At 40.1% G+C, this 18,431-nt stretch overlaps 4 protein-coding genes across 5 annotated transcripts in view; 3 read left to right on the top strand and 1 right to left on the bottom strand.

Moving 5' to 3' along the window:
• Nucleotides 1-13: 13 nt before the first annotated feature.
• Nucleotides 14-5,858, top strand: LOC146465929 (uncharacterized). Its single transcript, XM_085128155.1, has 3 exons — nucleotides 14-246; nucleotides 4,726-4,953; nucleotides 5,503-5,858. The coding sequence occupies exons 1-3, from the start codon at nucleotides 46-48 to the stop codon at nucleotides 5,767-5,769; spliced, it is 696 nt and encodes a 231-aa protein (XP_084984281.1). The 5' UTR covers nucleotides 14-45; the 3' UTR covers nucleotides 5,770-5,858.
• Nucleotides 5,859-7,494: 1,636 nt separating this feature from the next.
• On the top strand, nucleotides 7,495-9,872 carry LOC146465928 (cyclic GMP-AMP synthase-like receptor 1). The gene is made up of 2 exons (XM_085127990.1): nucleotides 7,495-8,573; nucleotides 9,623-9,872. The coding sequence occupies exons 1-2, from the start codon at nucleotides 7,501-7,503 to the stop codon at nucleotides 9,834-9,836; spliced, it is 1,287 nt and encodes a 428-aa protein (XP_084984116.1). The 5' UTR covers nucleotides 7,495-7,500; the 3' UTR covers nucleotides 9,837-9,872.
• Nucleotides 9,873-10,080: 208 nt separating this feature from the next.
• LOC146465927 (histone H2B type 1-B-like) lies at nucleotides 10,081-11,010 on the top strand. Its single transcript, XM_085127989.1, has one exon. It carries the CDS (start codon nucleotides 10,209-10,211, stop codon nucleotides 10,569-10,571), a length of 363 nt encoding a protein of 120 aa, XP_084984115.1. The 5' UTR covers nucleotides 10,081-10,208; the 3' UTR covers nucleotides 10,572-11,010.
• Nucleotides 11,011-14,537: 3,527 nt separating this feature from the next.
• LOC146465926 (regulator of G-protein signaling 12-like) overlaps nucleotides 14,538-18,431 on the bottom strand; it is a 37,457-nt gene continuing 33,563 nt past the window's right edge. For both annotated transcript variants that reach the window (XM_085128295.1, XM_085128296.1), the window contains one exon: nucleotides 14,538-16,500. In XM_085128295.1, coding sequence (XP_084984421.1) covers nucleotides 14,642-16,500 — 1,859 coding nt within the window. In that variant the 3' untranslated portion in view covers nucleotides 14,538-14,641. The remainder of the gene's footprint in view (nucleotides 16,501-18,431) is intronic.

The raw sequence follows: 18,431 nt of genomic DNA, 5'->3' as shown, positions 1-18,431 counted from the left end.
GTCATTACATGGTTCGTGTAAATCCTCAGCGCTTTTTTTTTAGTCATGGCGTCTCTCCTGGTAGGCAAAGCTAGATATTTAAGGTCGATTGTTCCTCTAAAAGGAAATGCTTTGGCTAAAATACGTATTGCTGCAGCCGGGAAAAGGTATGTTAGCCAAGAAAAGCCAATAAGCCGATTTCCTGTTCCTAACATGGACACGTTGCCACAAGATATACAGGAAACAATGAAAGAAGTGGAAGAAAAGGTATCGAAGTTATTATTATTTTGTTGTTTTCCTGATATATAACCATTTAAATATAACCACTACTTTACTATTTTTCTCAATGTTTGCTGGAAGGTTTGACACGCTATTCTCGTGTGGCGGGGTGGGGGGCGGGGTCGGGGGAGTGAGGGATTGGCTTAGTTTTCAAGTTTCATTTCAGATTATAGTTCATCTGTTCATACCAGTGAACTGTTAGTACCTATAAACTACAACTTTAGACTACCACTGACCCAGCCAGTGCTGTCATTAGCAACCAGCAAAGAACTATTGCAGCCCATGGATCTACTCACAACTCTCATGCAACCTTAGCACACCAAATAAATTGTGTGATTTTTCCAACCTGAATAGGTATATATTCAACCCAAATACTGGCTGCAGTTTTCACTGCTCATTTTCAAATCTGGCCCGTAAATGGAAGATCATTTTTCAGTAGACATTCAGCCTGTAGTGAAGATAGCTGACTACCCAATGTTTTAAAATAATCAGAAGATAACAGGCATAGGACAGTTATATTGTGGACCAGGGCTGCCACTTATGATTTTAAAGTTATTTTTGAGATTTAAATTTAAATTGTGCATGAAAAGAAAATGCATGTGACGAGTCTATAGAAAGCAAAATAGCTTATAAAGATACAGACCCCATATCTGATAATTGAAGGTCCGAGGGCATAACCGCCTTATGTCGAATTTTAGCGCGGCTTTCGATTTCGCACGGATTTGTCCTAATTTTGGCTCTCCCTGGCTTGGAAAACATTTCGCGGTTTTACAATCGTGGACAAAACTCCTTGAGAAAACCAAACACGAACAGAACAAAAACCACTTGCTTACTTCTCCCTCCCACCCCCTCCCCCTATGCAATGAGAACCGAACACAGACAGCCAAAAAACCACTCACTTACTGTTTCTCCCTTCATAATTCTACAACTGTTACTTCTCCCTTCCCCCCTCCCCCTTATGCAATGTTGATGTGGGAAGTGATGCTTGCCAGGAAACTGTTCGTGACCCAAAAGACAACATTGAGTCAGGGGGAGGGGGAGGGGGAGGGGTATTTGGTAGTTTGCTTGTCTACAAGTGAACGCGCTTGGAAGGCAAATTTTTTATAGGTTTTGTCCACGTCAGACTCGTTTTCCAAATTATCGGTAGGCTAAAAGTTTCCACTGTCCACGAGCCGTGTTTAGTCGCACCAGTTGTTGTTTCTATAAGTAACGTTTGAGATGATATCATGGTTTGCTTTTGCGGGTTGTAACAAGCCCAAAATAGATCAAGGCAGTCGGGATAAACAACTTGCGTATCGTACTGGCTAGTTGGTTTCGCTTTTGTTTGGTGAAGTTTGTAAACGCACCGACATCTATGGATCTCTTGAAAGGTTATGAAATTGAGGAATGCAGTTCACAGGAACTGGCGGAAATGTTGTCCAAAGAATCCTTCCTTGGTAGTGATGACTGTGCCGTGATGAATTTTTCAATTCGATTATCAAATCCCGCGGGAGCATCAGAGACAAATCCCGCCATGTGCAAGGTGTTTTGCAAGCCTTAGTTGTGGTTTGCCAGGCTTGAAATTCGGTATGTAACGATTAACTTGACAATTTCAAGGCAATGATTCAATAAAAGTACGATTAACATAGATTTTCAACGGTTAACACCGACTGCCCGTAAAAAAGAATAGATAGTCTTTACCTTTTAATAGAACTGCCGTTAATCGTTGTTAATCGTTGAAATGGCTACATGTCTTCCTGTTAATCGTGTAGAATGCTAGTATTTTGCGTTATAAAGAGTGATATGTCGACAAACGGGACAAAGCTGGATTTTACGCCAGGAAATGGACACATTTTCTCTTGGAGGATGTAACTGTTTACATTTCGGACATTCCTGTCACGTACGTAGTAGTTTGTAACAGAATCAAATAAAAGCGTGACAGCATTCCTTTCGTTCCTCCCGCGAACAACACCGCTTTCGTGTGCCGTGTTTCAAAGACAACGAGTGTATATTGAATACAAGTATTTAATCCTCAGTGCATTGTCCTTTTGGTCATCCAGTGTCTATAATGTTACCGATATATCTTTACAAGATGGTAAAATTTCTCAATAGCATTAATACGAAACACAAAGCGGCGTGAAAAAATACTGGACAATGGTTTTCAATCCCATTGCAGTTGACATGCAAAAGTTTGCACAAATCCGAGCTACATCGAAAAACGGGCTGAAATTCGACATAAGGCGGTTATGCTCCCAGCCCTTCAATTTATTGAATATATGAATATTATATTCATATATTCATTTGCTCAACCCCGTAGGGAATAGCTCATAATTTATTGAATATATGAATATTATATTCATATATTCATTTGCTCAACCCCGTAGGGAATAGCTCATATGAAGGTCCGAGGGCATAACCGCCTTATGTCGAATTTTAGCGCGGCTTTCGATTTCGCACGGATTTGTCCTAATTTTGGCTCTCCCTGGCTTGGAAAACATTTCGCGGTTTTACAATCGTGGACAAAACTCCTTGAGAAAACCAAACACGAACAGAACAAAAACCACTTGCTTACTTCTCCCTCCCACCCCCTCCCCCTATGCAATGAGAACCGAACACAGACAGCCAAAAAACCACTCACTTACTGTTTCTCCCTTCATAATTCTACAACTGTTACTTCTCCCTTCCCCCCTCCCCCTTATGCAATGTTGATGTGGGAAGTGATGCTTGCCAGGAAACTGTTCGTGACCCAAAAGACAACATTGAGTCAGGGGGAGGGGGAGGGGGAGGGGTATTTGGTAGTTTGCTTGTCTACAAGTGAACGCGCTTGGAAGGCAAATTTTTTATAGGTTTTGTCCACGTCAGACTCGTTTTCCAAATTATCGGTAGGCTAAAAGTTTCCACTGTCCACGAGCCGTGTTTAGTCGCACCAGTTGTTGTTTCTATAAGTAACGTTTGAGATGATATCATGGTTTGCTTTTGCGGGTTGTAACAAGCCCAAAATAGATCAAGGCAGTCGGGATAAACAACTTGCGTATCGTACTGGCTAGTTGGTTTCGCTTTTGTTTGGTGAAGTTTGTAAACGCACCGACATCTATGGATCTCTTGAAAGGTTATGAAATTGAGGAATGCAGTTCACAGGAACTGGCGGAAATGTTGTCCAAAGAATCCTTCCTTGGTAGTGATGACTGTGCCGTGATGAATTTTTCAATTCGATTATCAAATCCCGCGGGAGCATCAGAGACAAATCCCGCCATGTGCAAGGTGTTTTGCAAGCCTTAGTTGTGGTTTGCCAGGCTTGAAATTCAGTATGTAACGATTAACTTGACAATTTCAAGGCAATGATTCAATAAAAGTACGATTAACATAGATTTTCAACGGTTAACACCGACTGCCCGTAAAAAAGAATAGATAGTCTTTACCTTTTAATAGAACTGCCGTTAATCGTTGTTAATCGTTGTTAATCGTTGAAATGGCTACATGTCTTCCTGTTAATCGTGTAGAATGCTAGTATTTTGCGTTATAAAGAGTGATATGTCGACAAACGGGACAAAGCTGGATTTTACGCCAGGAAATGGACACATTTTCTCTTGGAGGATGTAACTGTTGACATTTCGGACATTCCTGTCACGTACGTAGTAGTTTGTAACAGAATCAAATAAAAGCGTGACAGCATTCCTTTCGTTCCTCCCGCGAACAACACCGCTTTCGTGTGCCGTGTTTCAAAGACAACGAGTGTATATTGAATACAAGTATTTAATCCTCAGTGCATTGTCCTTTTGGTCATCCAGTGTCTATAATGTTACCGATATATCTTTACAAGATGGTAAAATTTCTCAATAGCATTAATACGAAACACAAAGCGGCGTGAAAAAATACTGGACAATGGTTTTCAATCCCATTGCAGTTGACATGCAAAAGTTTGCACAAATCCGAGCTACATCGAAAAACGGGCTGAAATTCGACATAAGGCGGTTATGCTCCCAGCCCTTCAATTATCATATTGCATTTGTAGGACGTTAGCAAAATAACTTTATAAGTACTATTTGCATGAGACTTAATTTTTTTCCTTTTTCTGGCTCTCTTTGCAAATGCTTAGTTCCTACTAAATCCTTTTCTTTTCTTATTTAGCTCACAAGTAGATTTAACAAATCGAATGTGGTTTGGCGTTGTCTGTACTCTTATCGACAATGATATTCGTCATCTCTGTGGTCAAAATGTTGTGCGCCTCGTGAGTCCACAACAAATTTTGACCACTGTGATGACGAATATCGTTGTCGATAAAGAGTGCAGACAATGTTAAACCACATTCGATTTGTTTTTTACCACAATATCAACGTCAAAGAAAATTTTTGACAATAACTGTCAAAATTCCCGCGCGCTGATTGACGCGAGCAGCATTGTCTATACTCTTATCGACAACGGAAAATTAGCCAATCAGATTTCGAGATTAGAAACAATTGTGGTAAAATATTGTATTTCTTTTCCTAGGGTGGCTTTCTACCTAATGTCTTCAAAGTTCTAGCTCATCGACCAGATGAATTCCGAGCATTCTTCATGTATTACGATGCCCTGATGTTAAGAAAGGGCAACCTCACCAAAGCTGAGAAGGAAATGATTGTCGTTGCAACAAGTGCTGCTAACGACTGCATGTATTGTATTGTGGCTCATGGAGCACTCTTAAGGATCTACTCCAAAAACCCATTACTTGGAGATCAGGTAAACTTGCTGTCAATCAGGCAACACTTACAGAACACTTGATCCCAAACTCGTCTCTTAGACCAGGTTCAGGCGCCGTACTTCACATGAGCCAAAATGAATTCAATGAATTAAGTTCATGTGAAGTATGGCGTCTGAAGCAATTCAGAATGGCCAATCTAATTCAGATTGGCTCAGCCATTTTTCCTACCTGGCTCAGCCGGGAAATTATAACAGGTGTGGACCGGCTTTGATTCAGACACCATACTTCACATGAGCCAAATCAAATGCAGGAATTGATCCAAATCCACAATTTTCTTCAGTCATAGTAGGTTTCAGTGTAAGTTCAGCATCTGAATCAATTCAGATTCGGTAAGTTCAGCATCTGAATCAATTCAGCTGGGATTAATAATTTGGGTCAGTCTAAATTTGAATTTAATTTGGCTCATGTGAAGAATGGCACCTGAACTGGGCCTTACAATATTATTAATTTATTCTGAATTTTTTATTAGGAAACAGCTTTTGGTGATATTTTTGTTTTCAATAACAAAAATAATTCATTCTTTTCAGGTGGCTGCTAATTGGCATTGTGCTGATCTGACAGAAAGAGAGAGGGCCATACTTGAGTTTGCGATGCATGTGTGTAAATCTAAAACAGTGAAAGATGAACATATAACAGCTTTAGAAAAGCATGGCCTGAACAGTGAGGATGCTTGGGATATTGGAGCTATTGCAGGGCTTTTTGCATTGTCTAACAGAATGGCTCATTTGACGAACATGCGGCCGAATGATGAGTTCTATCTGATGGGCAGAGTGAAGAAAGAAAAGGAGGAATGAAGTTTTCTTGCTAATTAAGTATCATTAAAATAATAATAATAATAATAATAATAATAATAATTATAATAATTATTATTAATAATATTATTTTAATATTTACATTGCACATTTTCTATAAAAAATAGTCAAATACGCAAATTTGGAGTGGGTGTGGGGGTAGTACTTCCTACACTGGATAATACTGGGAGACTCTGCATTAAAGCCTGTTTGAGGGATTGCTAAAATTTGCTATGAAGTGAAGTGGTTAGGAGCCAAGGAGGTTGTAAAATTTTGGTTAAATTACTAAGGAAAATAACGGCAGTGTACACTAAGGTATCCGAGGATGTGGAATATAAATATTTAAAGTTAGTTTTTGATAGGTAGATTTGCAAGGTAATACAAAATGTTTGAATGCAGAGTACTACATAAACAGTACTTTTTTGGGTGGATGTCTTGTTGTTCTGGACATCCCCTCACATATAAATTAACAAGCTGGTCTCATGGAAAATAGATTGTTACCAGAATGGACACTCCAAAAGAAAGTGGGACACCTCATGATGTTTACACAACATAAAACTTATTTTAAACTTGTAACAATAAGGTTGCGTGCGATTGACTGTATTCTGGAATAAGAATAAACAGAATAGCTGTTAGATTCAGTTCTCTTTTTACATAAAGTTGGGAACATTTCTGTAAACTTTCGCTGACGCATGATAATTTAAGAACAATTTCGTACTCTGACCAGTAATTCCAAAAACCACTTATAAGGGATTTGTTAAGATCATTTTATATGTATAATCCTATTCCAGAATAGGATCAATCAAAAGCACCCAAAAAGAATAGTTAAAATCCTACACATTGAACCCGGGTCATTCGCACCAAATTTGCTATCTATATTCACTACACCAAGGAGGGCTAGCTGACAAAAAAGGTAATTTTTAATTTATTTCAGAGAACAAATGACAGCTCACTGTTTTTAAAGCAGTGCTTAGGCCTAAATAGTGTAGATCAGTGCTAAACCCCAAAACGCTTGTTTCTGTAAAAATGGAGCTCTATTCTCAGTTCTCTGCCAAAAAAGATGGGCTTCTGTTCTCGTCTTCTTCAGGACGAGGATTAAGAATAATCCATTGTTTAAACAACATCAGGTGTCTAACTTTGTTTTGAAGCAAGCATGGAAAATATTTAAAAAAAATTAATAATAATAGTAATAATAATAATAATAATAATAATGATGATGATGATGATGATGATGATGATGATGATGATGATGATGATGATGATGATGATAATAATAATAATAATATCCGTGATTTCTCAGTTCAATTCGGGTTTATATTATTCATATAATATTTATTCTCATTATTTAACGGATGCATTGTCCGGCTGTCGGAGGATTAGGGAATAATAGACACGGCCAATTAAGAACTTTGCAATATTAAAATATTCCGTCTTTAGAATTTGCCTTTGTTGTTCAGTTCCTGTGTGTCGGTCTCTTCTATTTCCTGCATATTTGAACAAAAAAGGCTCTGCAACGCCCTAAAAATCATCTAAAAATCAGCGCTTATACGCACATAAGTTTGATGCTCACAAATCACAATGGTACCTGCATTACGATACAAACCACCATTGTTTGTGGGCACTCATTTCTTAAACACGTTATTAATTTATTTGTTTGTAGTGGCTTTTACATCTCATTACTGGCACAGAATAATTTTTTTTAACCTCAGATAACGCCGTGAAATTCTGTCGAAAATGGAGACCTCAGTTAACAAGAGGCTGAAAAGGTTTTGCTCTTTGCGGTCAAATCCGCAGTGGATAGAAAATCTACTATCAAAATTGCAAGCCGAAAACAACGCCCAAGCGAGCATTGAAGAAAGGTTTAATTTGGTGAAATCGGTTGTGAATATTTTGCTCTCCGCTGTTGCAAAATACGACGACAAGTTTACTTTTCAACCCGTCGATTCCTCGAGTTTCTTCACTGGAAAGGCGACAAACCATTTTGAATTGCTGGTTTTTGTCAGCTCACAGAGCCTTCGACCATCAGAAATCCGTGTTCAAGGAGATGAAATGTGCCAGGGACTCGCATTCATCGAGATCAAAAAGGACACGAATACTTATAAAACGTGGAAAAGGCTTTGCAGGAAATCAGAGTCGGAAAAAGAGTATTTGTCGTCTAAAATGCTACGCTGTGAACTTTCCAACCTTCTTTCAAAACTGTTGGCAGATATGTTGTATTTACAGCACTATCACGACAAGACAATGGAAGGCATTGAAATCAGAAACATTTCATCCGAAAATACAATCACCCTAGAGATAGAAATCCGAGGCTTGGCTCTCACTGTGGATTTGACCACTGCGGTTGATTGCGAGGGCTTGTGGCCTGTTGAAGATTTTTCAAGAAAACGCGAAAAACGTTGCAAACACTTCTCGAACACGCAATTTAAGGGAAAGCCAATCAACTGCGGGATTCAACTGGTTTCCAAACCAACCCCGATGGAATATCATTGGAAAATTTGGTTTTGCAAAGCAGAGAGGTTTGAGCTAAATTTTAACAGATTTCCTCAAAGACGAAAATGTTTTCAGCTTTTAAAAGCGTTTGTTTACAGTGAGCTTAGCTGCAATTTCCTCAGACCTTATCATTTGGAAACTGTTTTGTTATACGAAAGCGCAAAATTCTCCGACGAAAAGCAATGGAGTACTGACAAGCTTTGCGAGCGTTTCTATGGGCTCGTTAGACTTTTGGAGTCCTTCGTTGAAGATAAATCTTGTCCACACTTCTTTATTCCGTCAATGAATTTGTTCACTGAAATCAGCAGACAAAATCTGGGACTATTTTGCGAAAGAATTAAATTTATCAAGGAGAGTTATGGAAGTTTTACGGATAACAAATTTTCCGCAGAAGATCGAGTCTTCCATTCTTACACGTGGTTGTAAGAAGTCGCTGAACTCTATTACAGTCAATTCACGAAAATTCACGTCACGCGAGAAATTTGAACAATTGTTTCCCAAATATTTTGAATCTTTTTTTTTCTGTTTATAATGCGTCTTTTTCGGAAAGATTTCCAGAGAAATGTTCAACATTCCATTCACATGTCGGACATTTAATACAAAGATAAATTCGAATGTTCATTTCATTCTCGGAAATACTGGTCACATGTGAGGTGAATTAACTGTAAAACCATCAAGGAAAGAGCATTTCAGCTTTTTAAAATGATGTTTTGAGCGGTTTCAACCAGTTTCGGTTTCTCAAATTGTTAAATTGTTTTTAAATGGCCAAAAACGTACCGGTATACTAGCGAAAATTAATCCATATAGAGCCAAGTTCCTCGGTAACTGAGATCAACAAACAAATCGCGGTGACTTTCTGGCGCGGAAATTAAACTTATTCCCGCGAAAACTCAAGCCGAGTATATTTCGAATTCGCTTTTTGCATTCGCGAAGAAAGCTATAGTTCAAATACTGCCGGTAAAGAACGAAAGCAAGCGTTCGGTTTTCATTGTTTTTCTCACTTAGCTTGGAAAAAAGACCAAAAACGTTCTTTAGACTAAATAGTTTCATCAGCTTCGAACTAAGAAAGTTTATATAAGCTCAGTGTTTGTAAAAATTAAAAAAATATATTGTTTTATTAGTCATTGCTTTTGTGATTTTGGTGGCTCTTAAAAGAGCCGTTTTGTTTGATGTTAGCAGCTAGCTTTACGCCTTGCTTTTTTTCTCGGATTTCTTCGGAAGAAGAACAGCCTGGATGTTGGGAAGGACGCCTCCCTGAGCGATGGTCACTCCAGAGAGCAACTTGTTCAATTCTTCGTCGTTCCTAACGGCAAGCTGTAGATGCCTCGGAATGATTCTGGTCTTCTTGTTGTCCCGGGCAGCGTTGCCAGCGAGCTCAAGGATCTCAGCGGACAAGTACTCGAGAACAGCAGCCAGATACACTGGAGCGCCCGAACCAATGCGTTGAGCGTAATTTCCCTTACGCAGAAGGCGGTGAACTCTGCCAACTGGAAACTGAAGGCCTGCTCGAGATGAACGGCTTTTGGCTTTGCTGCGGCTTTTACCGGCTTTTCCACGGCCCGTCATGGTCACTAAAGTAAGCTTCGAATTAAACTTTGACTCCTGAGACAAGGATTTGGAAAACTTACAGATAAAATAGTGTAGCTTTTAGCCGTCTTTATGCCGGCAGAAGGATCGAAAAGAACCAATGAGATTTGCCGTCACTTATGCAAGAGTTAGCCAATCAGAGAGAATAGAAAGCGGAAAAAACCCTTTGAAATCTATCCCTGCTTCCTCAGGCGCCCAGCTACTTCACTGATAACCAATCAGAAATCGTTGTTTTCGATCCGTGTCATTTTCGATCCGATCAAATTTTGCTATAAATTTTGAACTCTTGGTCATCAAAACATTCCAAAAACCGTCGAAGATTTCCAAGGTTTTTGTGAAAGCGTTGAAGTTGACTGAAGAAAACAATGGCTCCTAAGGCAGCAAAGAAAGCGAAGAAAGTTAGCGGAAAGAGAGCTTCGGGTGACAAGAAGAAGAGGTCCAAAAAGCGAAAAGAGAGTTACTCAATCTACATCTACAAGGTCCTCAGACAAGTTCATCCCGACACTGGTATCTCGAGCAAGGCCATGGGCATCATGAACTCCTTTGTGAATGATGTCTTCGAGCGAATTGCCGGTGAAGCCTCTCGTCTCGCTCACTACAACAAAAGAAGCACCATCAGTTCTCGCGAGATCCAGACAGCGGTTCGACTGTTATTGCCTGGTGAGCTGTCCAAACACGCCGTCAGCGAGGGTACCAAGGCAGTGACCAAGTACACCAGCAGCAAGTAGAGAGAAGCAAAAACACAAAAACGGCTCTTTTAAGAGCCACCACATATCATTAAAGTTCATGACCAACAAGCTGATATTTAATTCATCGTTTTATTTAAATAACTCAGACTTATCTAAATTTGTGATTCTTTGCAAGTTTTCTGGAGATTGATTTAATCGACAAACTTTGCTAAATTCAGAGTAATCAACGTTAACGTCCTAGTAAACTGCTAGTTAAGCCCTGATATTAATGATTTATCTCGCTGTTTTGGCCGGTCAAAAAACTTTCTAACTTCACACACTCATTTGGCGGGCAAACTTTTTCCAAGAGAATTTCGATGACAAATCGATCCACATGTCTTATGAGTACGATATTTGCCGATCGATATCATGGATGTCATCGTCCAAGATCTGTGACTCCTCTTGCTAGCAATCTAGCATCCGCTACAGCACAGTGGCAGTATTACAGTCAACAGTCAACCCAGGTCACGCGTGAACGATATTTTTGAAATTTGAACGGAGTTTTGAAATTTACATGTCAGTTTTGAAAGTCGCCAACGAGATTTCAGAGTTCCCGTATAAATTTCCCTAGCTTACTGACGGTATAAAGCTATGAATTTTTCTTTACACTGCAAAATTGAATATTTCAAGAATAACAATTGTTTCCCAAGTATTTTGAATCTTTTTTTTTTTTTTGTTCAGTTAATGCGTCTTTTCCGGAACGATTTCCAGAGAAATGTCCAACATTCCATTCACACGTCGGACATTACAAAGAGAAATTCGAATGTTCATTTCATTCTTGGAAATACTGTTCACGCGTGACCTGGGTTGACTGTAAAAGCGCATCAACAGCACACACCCCCACAGAACATTTAACAGTGGTCACGTGAGCAATATCGAAACAACCGATCTTTCTGTCGAATATCGATATTTCAAGGGAGACCCAGTATTGATGATATCGAATATTTGGTGACGATAAAGGCCTTTATTCCGGAAGCCCTTCTGCTGGTAATCTCTTTGTTGGTTTCATTTTCGCTTAGTTTTAGTAGGTTTCATATAGTTCCATATAAATAAAAGTACATTTTTAAAATTATTTTAGTATATTTTATTTCAAGCGCTGATTAAAATATTCATATTGATATCGGTTGATAAAAATGACTTTTGTATTTGTTGGCCGAATTACATTTTGATCTGCTTCTTTCGACTTGCGATTTATTAAACAATTGTTCGAGGTGGGACTGACGTAAGTCGATGAAACGGCCAAGGTTTTGTGCGCCTGTCAATCTCGGATGGGGATCGAAGTCGAAAAAGGGGAACAGAAAACAACGAAAACGAAAAGGAAGGGATAGGGCAGAGGAAATGGAAATTCCTTTCTCTTTAGTTTACCGTAAAAGCTCGATTAAGTCCCCGGAGGACTTACTCATCTTCAGCCCTCAGGAAACGTGAAGCGGAGGAGCTTAATTCAGTTCATGTGTTTTGAACAAATTTTCGACGCATAACTGAAACATAACATACATGGGTTGTGTATAAAACACATACTCATTTTAACCTAAGAAAAATAATACTTCATATTGAAGACCAAGTTAAGGTTTCCTGTTGACAAGCTGACCGTTGTTTTGACGATTGGCACGGCTGAGGTATTTCTTTCATGTTTTCGAGCATGGGTAGGGGGGGGGGGGGGGGAGGCAGCAGAACATTAAAAAATCTGACCTCCAAACGGGTTGCTTTGTTTACGATGGAGGAGTATCTTTGCTTACATGTTTAGCCTTGTTAGCAGACACTGCCTCAAAAGACGAAACTAGCTACAAATAAATACACTCCATAAACTGAAAGAGATCGGTAAACTTGGTACTCTCTGAAAATTTGAACTTGCTACAAGCAATACATTCTTGGTAGATTTCGTACTTTTTGAAAGCTAATTTCTCCGAAAACATTCAACGTCACGTCGAACTGAACTGATGTTCCCCCTGACTACCAAGTTTGGCATGACGTTGCAGTTTTAATATGGTGTCCATTTAGCAATTCAAGGGCAGTTCCCTGATATATGCTAATGACGCAATGAAAACAATGACGTCAGTAAAGGTTCCGCAATAAAATGTTTACTCTCGGATCAAAGCTACCACACCAAGTAAAGGATTGCATGTTTTACTGATTCTCTGGGTAACTTCACGTGTTCGACTTTGTACATTTTCACACATTGTATTTTATAATATAACATTCTTCTGTGATACAAAACTATACAATGATTACCTGAATGTGAAACACCACCGAATATATTACCGCCTTCACTTGAAATTTGTTCACCTCATAAATAAACAATAACCTAAGAATCTCATGACGGTAACCAGGCTCCCACCAAATCAAATTACAAAAAATAAAAAAAAGGAAAAAACCAACAGCGAGGACAGTATTGTAGTGTCTATTAAAACACATACAAGGAAACCGCACAGCATTCAAACGCAATGAACTTGTCAGAACTCAAAGTGAAACAAATAACTGGTGTCAAGGGCAGGCAAAAACGTGCCACCAGACAACTCATTTATGATTGGTTAAAATAAGCGTGTCTATTCTGATTGGTTAGAGCATATTGCACGTTTCTTTTTAACCAATAACAGAGCAATTACATTGCTCCGAAAACTCGCCATTAAAGTTAATTCGCAAATTTTCGCAAGGCCGATTATCTTCCCAGAATAAGAGGCTAATTGCCACGAAAGCAACTCAGGGTATGGCGTGCGAGATTCATAATGTGTGAACCGAGCGTAAGCGCTTGAGTTATTATAGCGAGAGCTGTCCTCCAATTCTGATTGGGCATTCATGAAAGCACATGACGTATCTAAAAATGTTCACACTATAAAATCATAATTGCGTGATCGGCTTGTAGCCCAAGCACTTTCGGTTACAACAGTGATAAGCATACAAGGGGCAATAATTTTCGTTCTCCAAGGATTAAAATACATGCTCCGCTTTGCAATCCCCTCCCCTCGAATTATATGCATTTCTTTTCAATGGCCTTCGTTCCGTGTCTCAAAAAACTTATTAAAAGGCCAAATACATCTCATTTACTGTAACGGCACCTTGAAGTAAAAATTTCTCTAGTCAAATATCTCATAAATAGATTTTAAAATAAACATGCAATGACCGTTCAGTTTTCGTAAACAAAAATACAAACCATTATTTTCATTTCTTGCTGCATAAAAAATACATCACCTGCTAAGTTGCAAGATAATGTTGACATAAGAAATTCAATTTCTGTATTCTGCGAAAAGTATACCTACTGTAGCTATAATGTCTAATTTGGAGCATTCCTCACAAAAACCATAAAACCCAGAAAATAAAGCAATGCTTGTTGTTTAAAAACACTCTTCTTGATGTTGAAAGTGTCCCAACCATTAGAACAAAAGCACTATTTGATTCAACAGCCAATAAGCCTCACGATGACACGTTAGTATCAAAAGGGCTGGAAGGAAAATATCGGTATTGAATTAAAGTTTTTTACCTTCCAGGGAACCGCAAAGATAAAATTATTTTATTTTTCAATACTCTGAGAAAACAGGCGTTTCGAGGTTAAACCGATTCCTATGAACGAAAAGCCTGGTTTCCTAGGCGACATGTAAAAAATGTAAAAACAAGACAGATTTTACAATAATTGTCCAAATTCTCGTGCGCTGATTGGCTCGTAGCTCTTGTCTATAAGAGTACAGACAATAAAAATGACGTCAGATGTAACGCGCGCGCTTTCTCAACGAAAAAAATAGTCAATTCCGCTCGTACTTTTTCCATGTTATTGTAAAAAACAAATCGACGGCAGTTTTCTATGGTCTATACTCTTATAGACCATAAAATGACGCCATAAAATGTCCAAAACTTGGCAGTGAAACCACTCGCCTGCGGCTCGTGGTTCCACTTGAGTTTTGAAAATTTTTGACGTCATTTTATGGTCTATAAGAGTATAGACCATAGAAAACTGCCGTCGATTTGTTAATTGGACTGCGAACTGTGAACCAGTCTACGACGAAATAAGGGCATTTGTTCGGCTGGCGAAAACCAGCCCCATGAAGCCGCGAAACGCATGCAATCTCAGAGTCGAATTCTTACACAAAAGTTATTCTCAAATCCTCGTTCTCGTAGGTTACATACGGGTCAAGTTTGGGGATTTCACTATCTTGCCGGCTTCGTCGTTTCTCTGGGTCCGTGCTCCGTGTCTTTGGAACACTGCCAGTGTTGTGTACGAGTCGTTTAGCTGCAGTGTCCATTGAGGGCCTGTGCCCTGTGTAGGGCGTGCCATTTTCTAACGGAGACTCTTCAGTAAGTGTTCTTTCGTTAGTCGAGGGAGGTGTCATCGTTTTGTTTACATTCGAAACAGTTGGAGTAACAGAACCAGGCGTGTGGTTGTCAGCCGGTCTCACTGGTTTGGAAGCAGAGTCCATGCGATCCTCAACTCTCCCCCGCTGGGTGGAGTTTGTCAGACTTGGCGCATGGGAATTGCTTACTCCGACGTGCGTCGGAAGCGGTTGTTTACTATAGTTTTTTGATTTGTCGTCTATTCTCTGTGCATCCTTGTTTGGTACGCCAGCATAACCTACAGGGACAGTATAATTTGGCAGACTACTAGGTCTAACAGGAGCAGTGGTGTTGCTTGAAGAGTGCTGGAACCTTGAAGTGTCTAAAGAAAGGCGGAATTCAGGGCGATTAGGTGTTTTTTCCGGAGATTCACATATCGATGGAGGCGGTGAGAAGTCAGCGATTTGCAGTTCATGCAATGATCCTGAGGGAGGAGTGGGCGGGGGAGGAAGTGGACTTCCCACTCGCCTTACGTCCTGTTCCGGTGGTGGTGCGACTCTTTCAGAGGAAGATGAGTTCAAACCCTTCTGCACCGGCGTGCTTTCGAGTCCTGCTAAGAGTTCTTTTGGATCAGTGATTGGTTTGGGCCTTGGTCGCCTCATTTCCAAAGTAGAAACTGTTCTACGGGGCACTGGAGGGGGTCCCCCCTCTGAAGGGACGAGTATCTCGGCCTTCTGCGAGTTGACTTCCGGCAAACTGTACGCCGACACGATTTTTCGCGAAGGCATTTCCACGGGGACGCTTGAGTATTTTGCAAAATCATCGGGAACTTTCATTCGCATTGCTTCGCGAATCGAACCCGGCTTCACGTCGTAAATGGCCGGCGCGGTCTCCTGAAGATTCTGATGTGGTTTTGAAGGAATTCTCCCAATAGTATGCGGTTTCGCGCTCCCTACGTTGATAGGGCGATAATACGTTCCTTGATCAACAGTGTTACGACGCGGATTAGTGGCATAGTGCATCCCGCGTAAGCTGTTTACAGTGACAGGTTGGGATGCCTGTGTCCGAACTGAAGGTTGCACATGAGCAACGTTCCTTCGATATTCAGCTTCAGCGACCGGTTGCGGGCGTTGACCCGTATCAACCCGCATCCCGTGAGATACATCAACGGTGTAGACGACGGCGTCTGTTGAAGACCTTGGTCTCGCGGGACGAGTATCATTTCCTTGTGCGCTCCCCACACTTGCTTGCCTCGTGCTTCGCTCTTGCAGTGGAAGAGTCCGCGAGTTAAAATTATAGTCCAACAGCCTCTCGTTCTGCTCGGCATTTCGCTCAACTTTTGCTCTGGACGAAGGTGAATTACTTTTGGCAGCATCGGATCGCTTTGATAACTTCGCAGCCAGCTCCTGCATGAGATCCATTTTCTCAGGAACCTGATTTACAGGCGTGGACATCGTTTTCTTTAATGCCACTTTCTTGAAGTCCATCTCCGCGTTTCTAAACTCTGGAGGGGGCGGAGGAGCATACGGGACCTTGAAATCGTCATCGGTGCGAGCTGGCTTGCTGTTCGAGATTTTGAGGAAGTCGGGAAGTTCCAAGTTACCTTTCAGTTCACCTCTTTGGTCGTCCATCCTGTTCGCCTGAACTTTGCTTATCAGCTCGAAGAAATCTGCAAATCAACACAGAAGCAAAACTTAAACTTGTTCATAGACAATAAGCGGAAAGAAGAATTTCACTGCCGCGTTGTTTGAGCGTGCGTTCAGAGGTAACTCTATTTACGTACGTGAATAAAATGAGAGATAAGGAATGAACATCTGGCATTAACATGAAACGTTGAGCGTGGCTAAACGTTTTACGTTCGCGCAAGCTGTTTATACGGAGTCTGAATTATATTTACGCATCTTAAGGCCTGCTTTATATGTCGCATGTTAGACACGTTGAATGTCACTCAAGTCCCAGAACAAAAATCGAGGGAGAATTAGCCTAAAAACGGCACAGACAAGTAACACACCTTACTTCTGAGAGTAGAACAAACTGCAGATTCGAGTAATTCTAGTCTGAAACTAAAAATGAATGTGACGCGCTTCAAATGCACCGGCGGCGTCTGAATTAATTTTTAAGCGAGTCAAACTAACGCCCGTGCGCAAGGAAAAACTACACGACAGTTGAAATCCACCTTGACGACGGTTACGAAGTGAAGATTCTCAGAAAAAAACTTACAATACAAAGCGAAATTTTGCTATGAAGTCTTTTCAAAATACAGACAAGGTCAATGAAAGTTGCTTCGATGTTATAGCCAGTTGAGGTGAGCGCCAAGGTTGCTGACTTTACTGTTTAGACCCAGTTATGGGACGTAATGCTAACCAACTGCGAACTTATTTAAGAAGATTTAACGTAATTAGCTTACTAAACGTGAAAATTCATTTACACCCTTGCAACAACATTCATATCACCACCGAGACAAAAGCAGTATATTTGTATAACCATAACACGAGGACAAACCACGAAAATATCAAGAGCGCGTTAAATATTACACATTTTACAGGGAATGGAAACTGTTACCAAGTATTGAAAAGTTCAAATTAAAAACTTGCCTTTGTCACCCGCCTATTTTCTCGAAATAAGCTGTAGACTGTTTCGGCCTTGAACAAAACAGCTAGCGAATTCGTACCACACAAAGCGAAGCGGAATTCTGACAGATTAAGGACGAATATAATTCAAAGATGACAGAAAACGCATCTGTTCGGGAGCGGAAAGCGAATTTGAATTAGAATGGATCACAAAAGTTGCACCTGTCGCGATGGCGAGAAGGTAAACAAGAAAAAAAGTGGCTTAAGCTTTTCAAGCCAAAAATAAGCTGAACTTGACTGGCCAATGGCTATCGCCTCAGTTACAAATAAATTGGACGTCAAGAAGTCTACAAATATTCAAATTAATCGACGCCACAGTGAAGGACTCGGAGAACACATTAGTTATACTGTTGATGGCAGTTGTCCAAAATTCCCTCTTATTTTTTATCTCGAACGCAAAAAATGTACGACATTTCAATGGCAGGAGTTAGACAACATTAAAAAATAAAAACACGACTATTTTCCAAATTTCTTATTCAAACCTGTGCGAAAGATTACAATAACATTATTACAAAACTCATGTCCTTTCAATGACGGATGAACAATACTCACGACAACGTATGAACCTCAGCGTAAAAGATCGTTAAGGAGTTGGACAGTTATTCATACTAAGGAAAACCTTTAGGAAACTATTATTTTCAGGCTAATAAAGTAAGAATTTCGCGATGAAATTATGGCAAGGAGAATGGGATTTTCAGGTTAAAATATGAGACAAACAAGTGTTAATACCGATTTCAATTCACGCGTTCCTTCTGTGCACAGCCAAGCAAACAACTTTATCCTCCAAAGCACTTAATTCAATTAGCATGCGCTCGCTACCACAACTCGGCCAAACCGCGAGACGTGTATTTCGGTTCTGGCTTTTGAGTCTGGAGGAAATCTCTAAGTGTAATCATTCGAATGAAGCTACTGAATATTACTTTTCTGTGGTGCTGTTTATCGGCGGGAACAGTCGTTCTAACGTTTGAGT

The sequence above is a fragment of the Pavona decussata genome, unplaced genomic scaffold (genome assembly GCF_977016875.1).
Source record: "Pavona decussata unplaced genomic scaffold, jaPavDecu1.1 SCAFFOLD_155, whole genome shotgun sequence".
In the NCBI taxonomy this organism is placed as follows: domain Eukaryota; kingdom Metazoa; phylum Cnidaria; class Anthozoa; order Scleractinia; family Agariciidae; genus Pavona; species Pavona decussata.
This window is presented reverse-complemented; position numbering and strand designations above follow the sequence as displayed.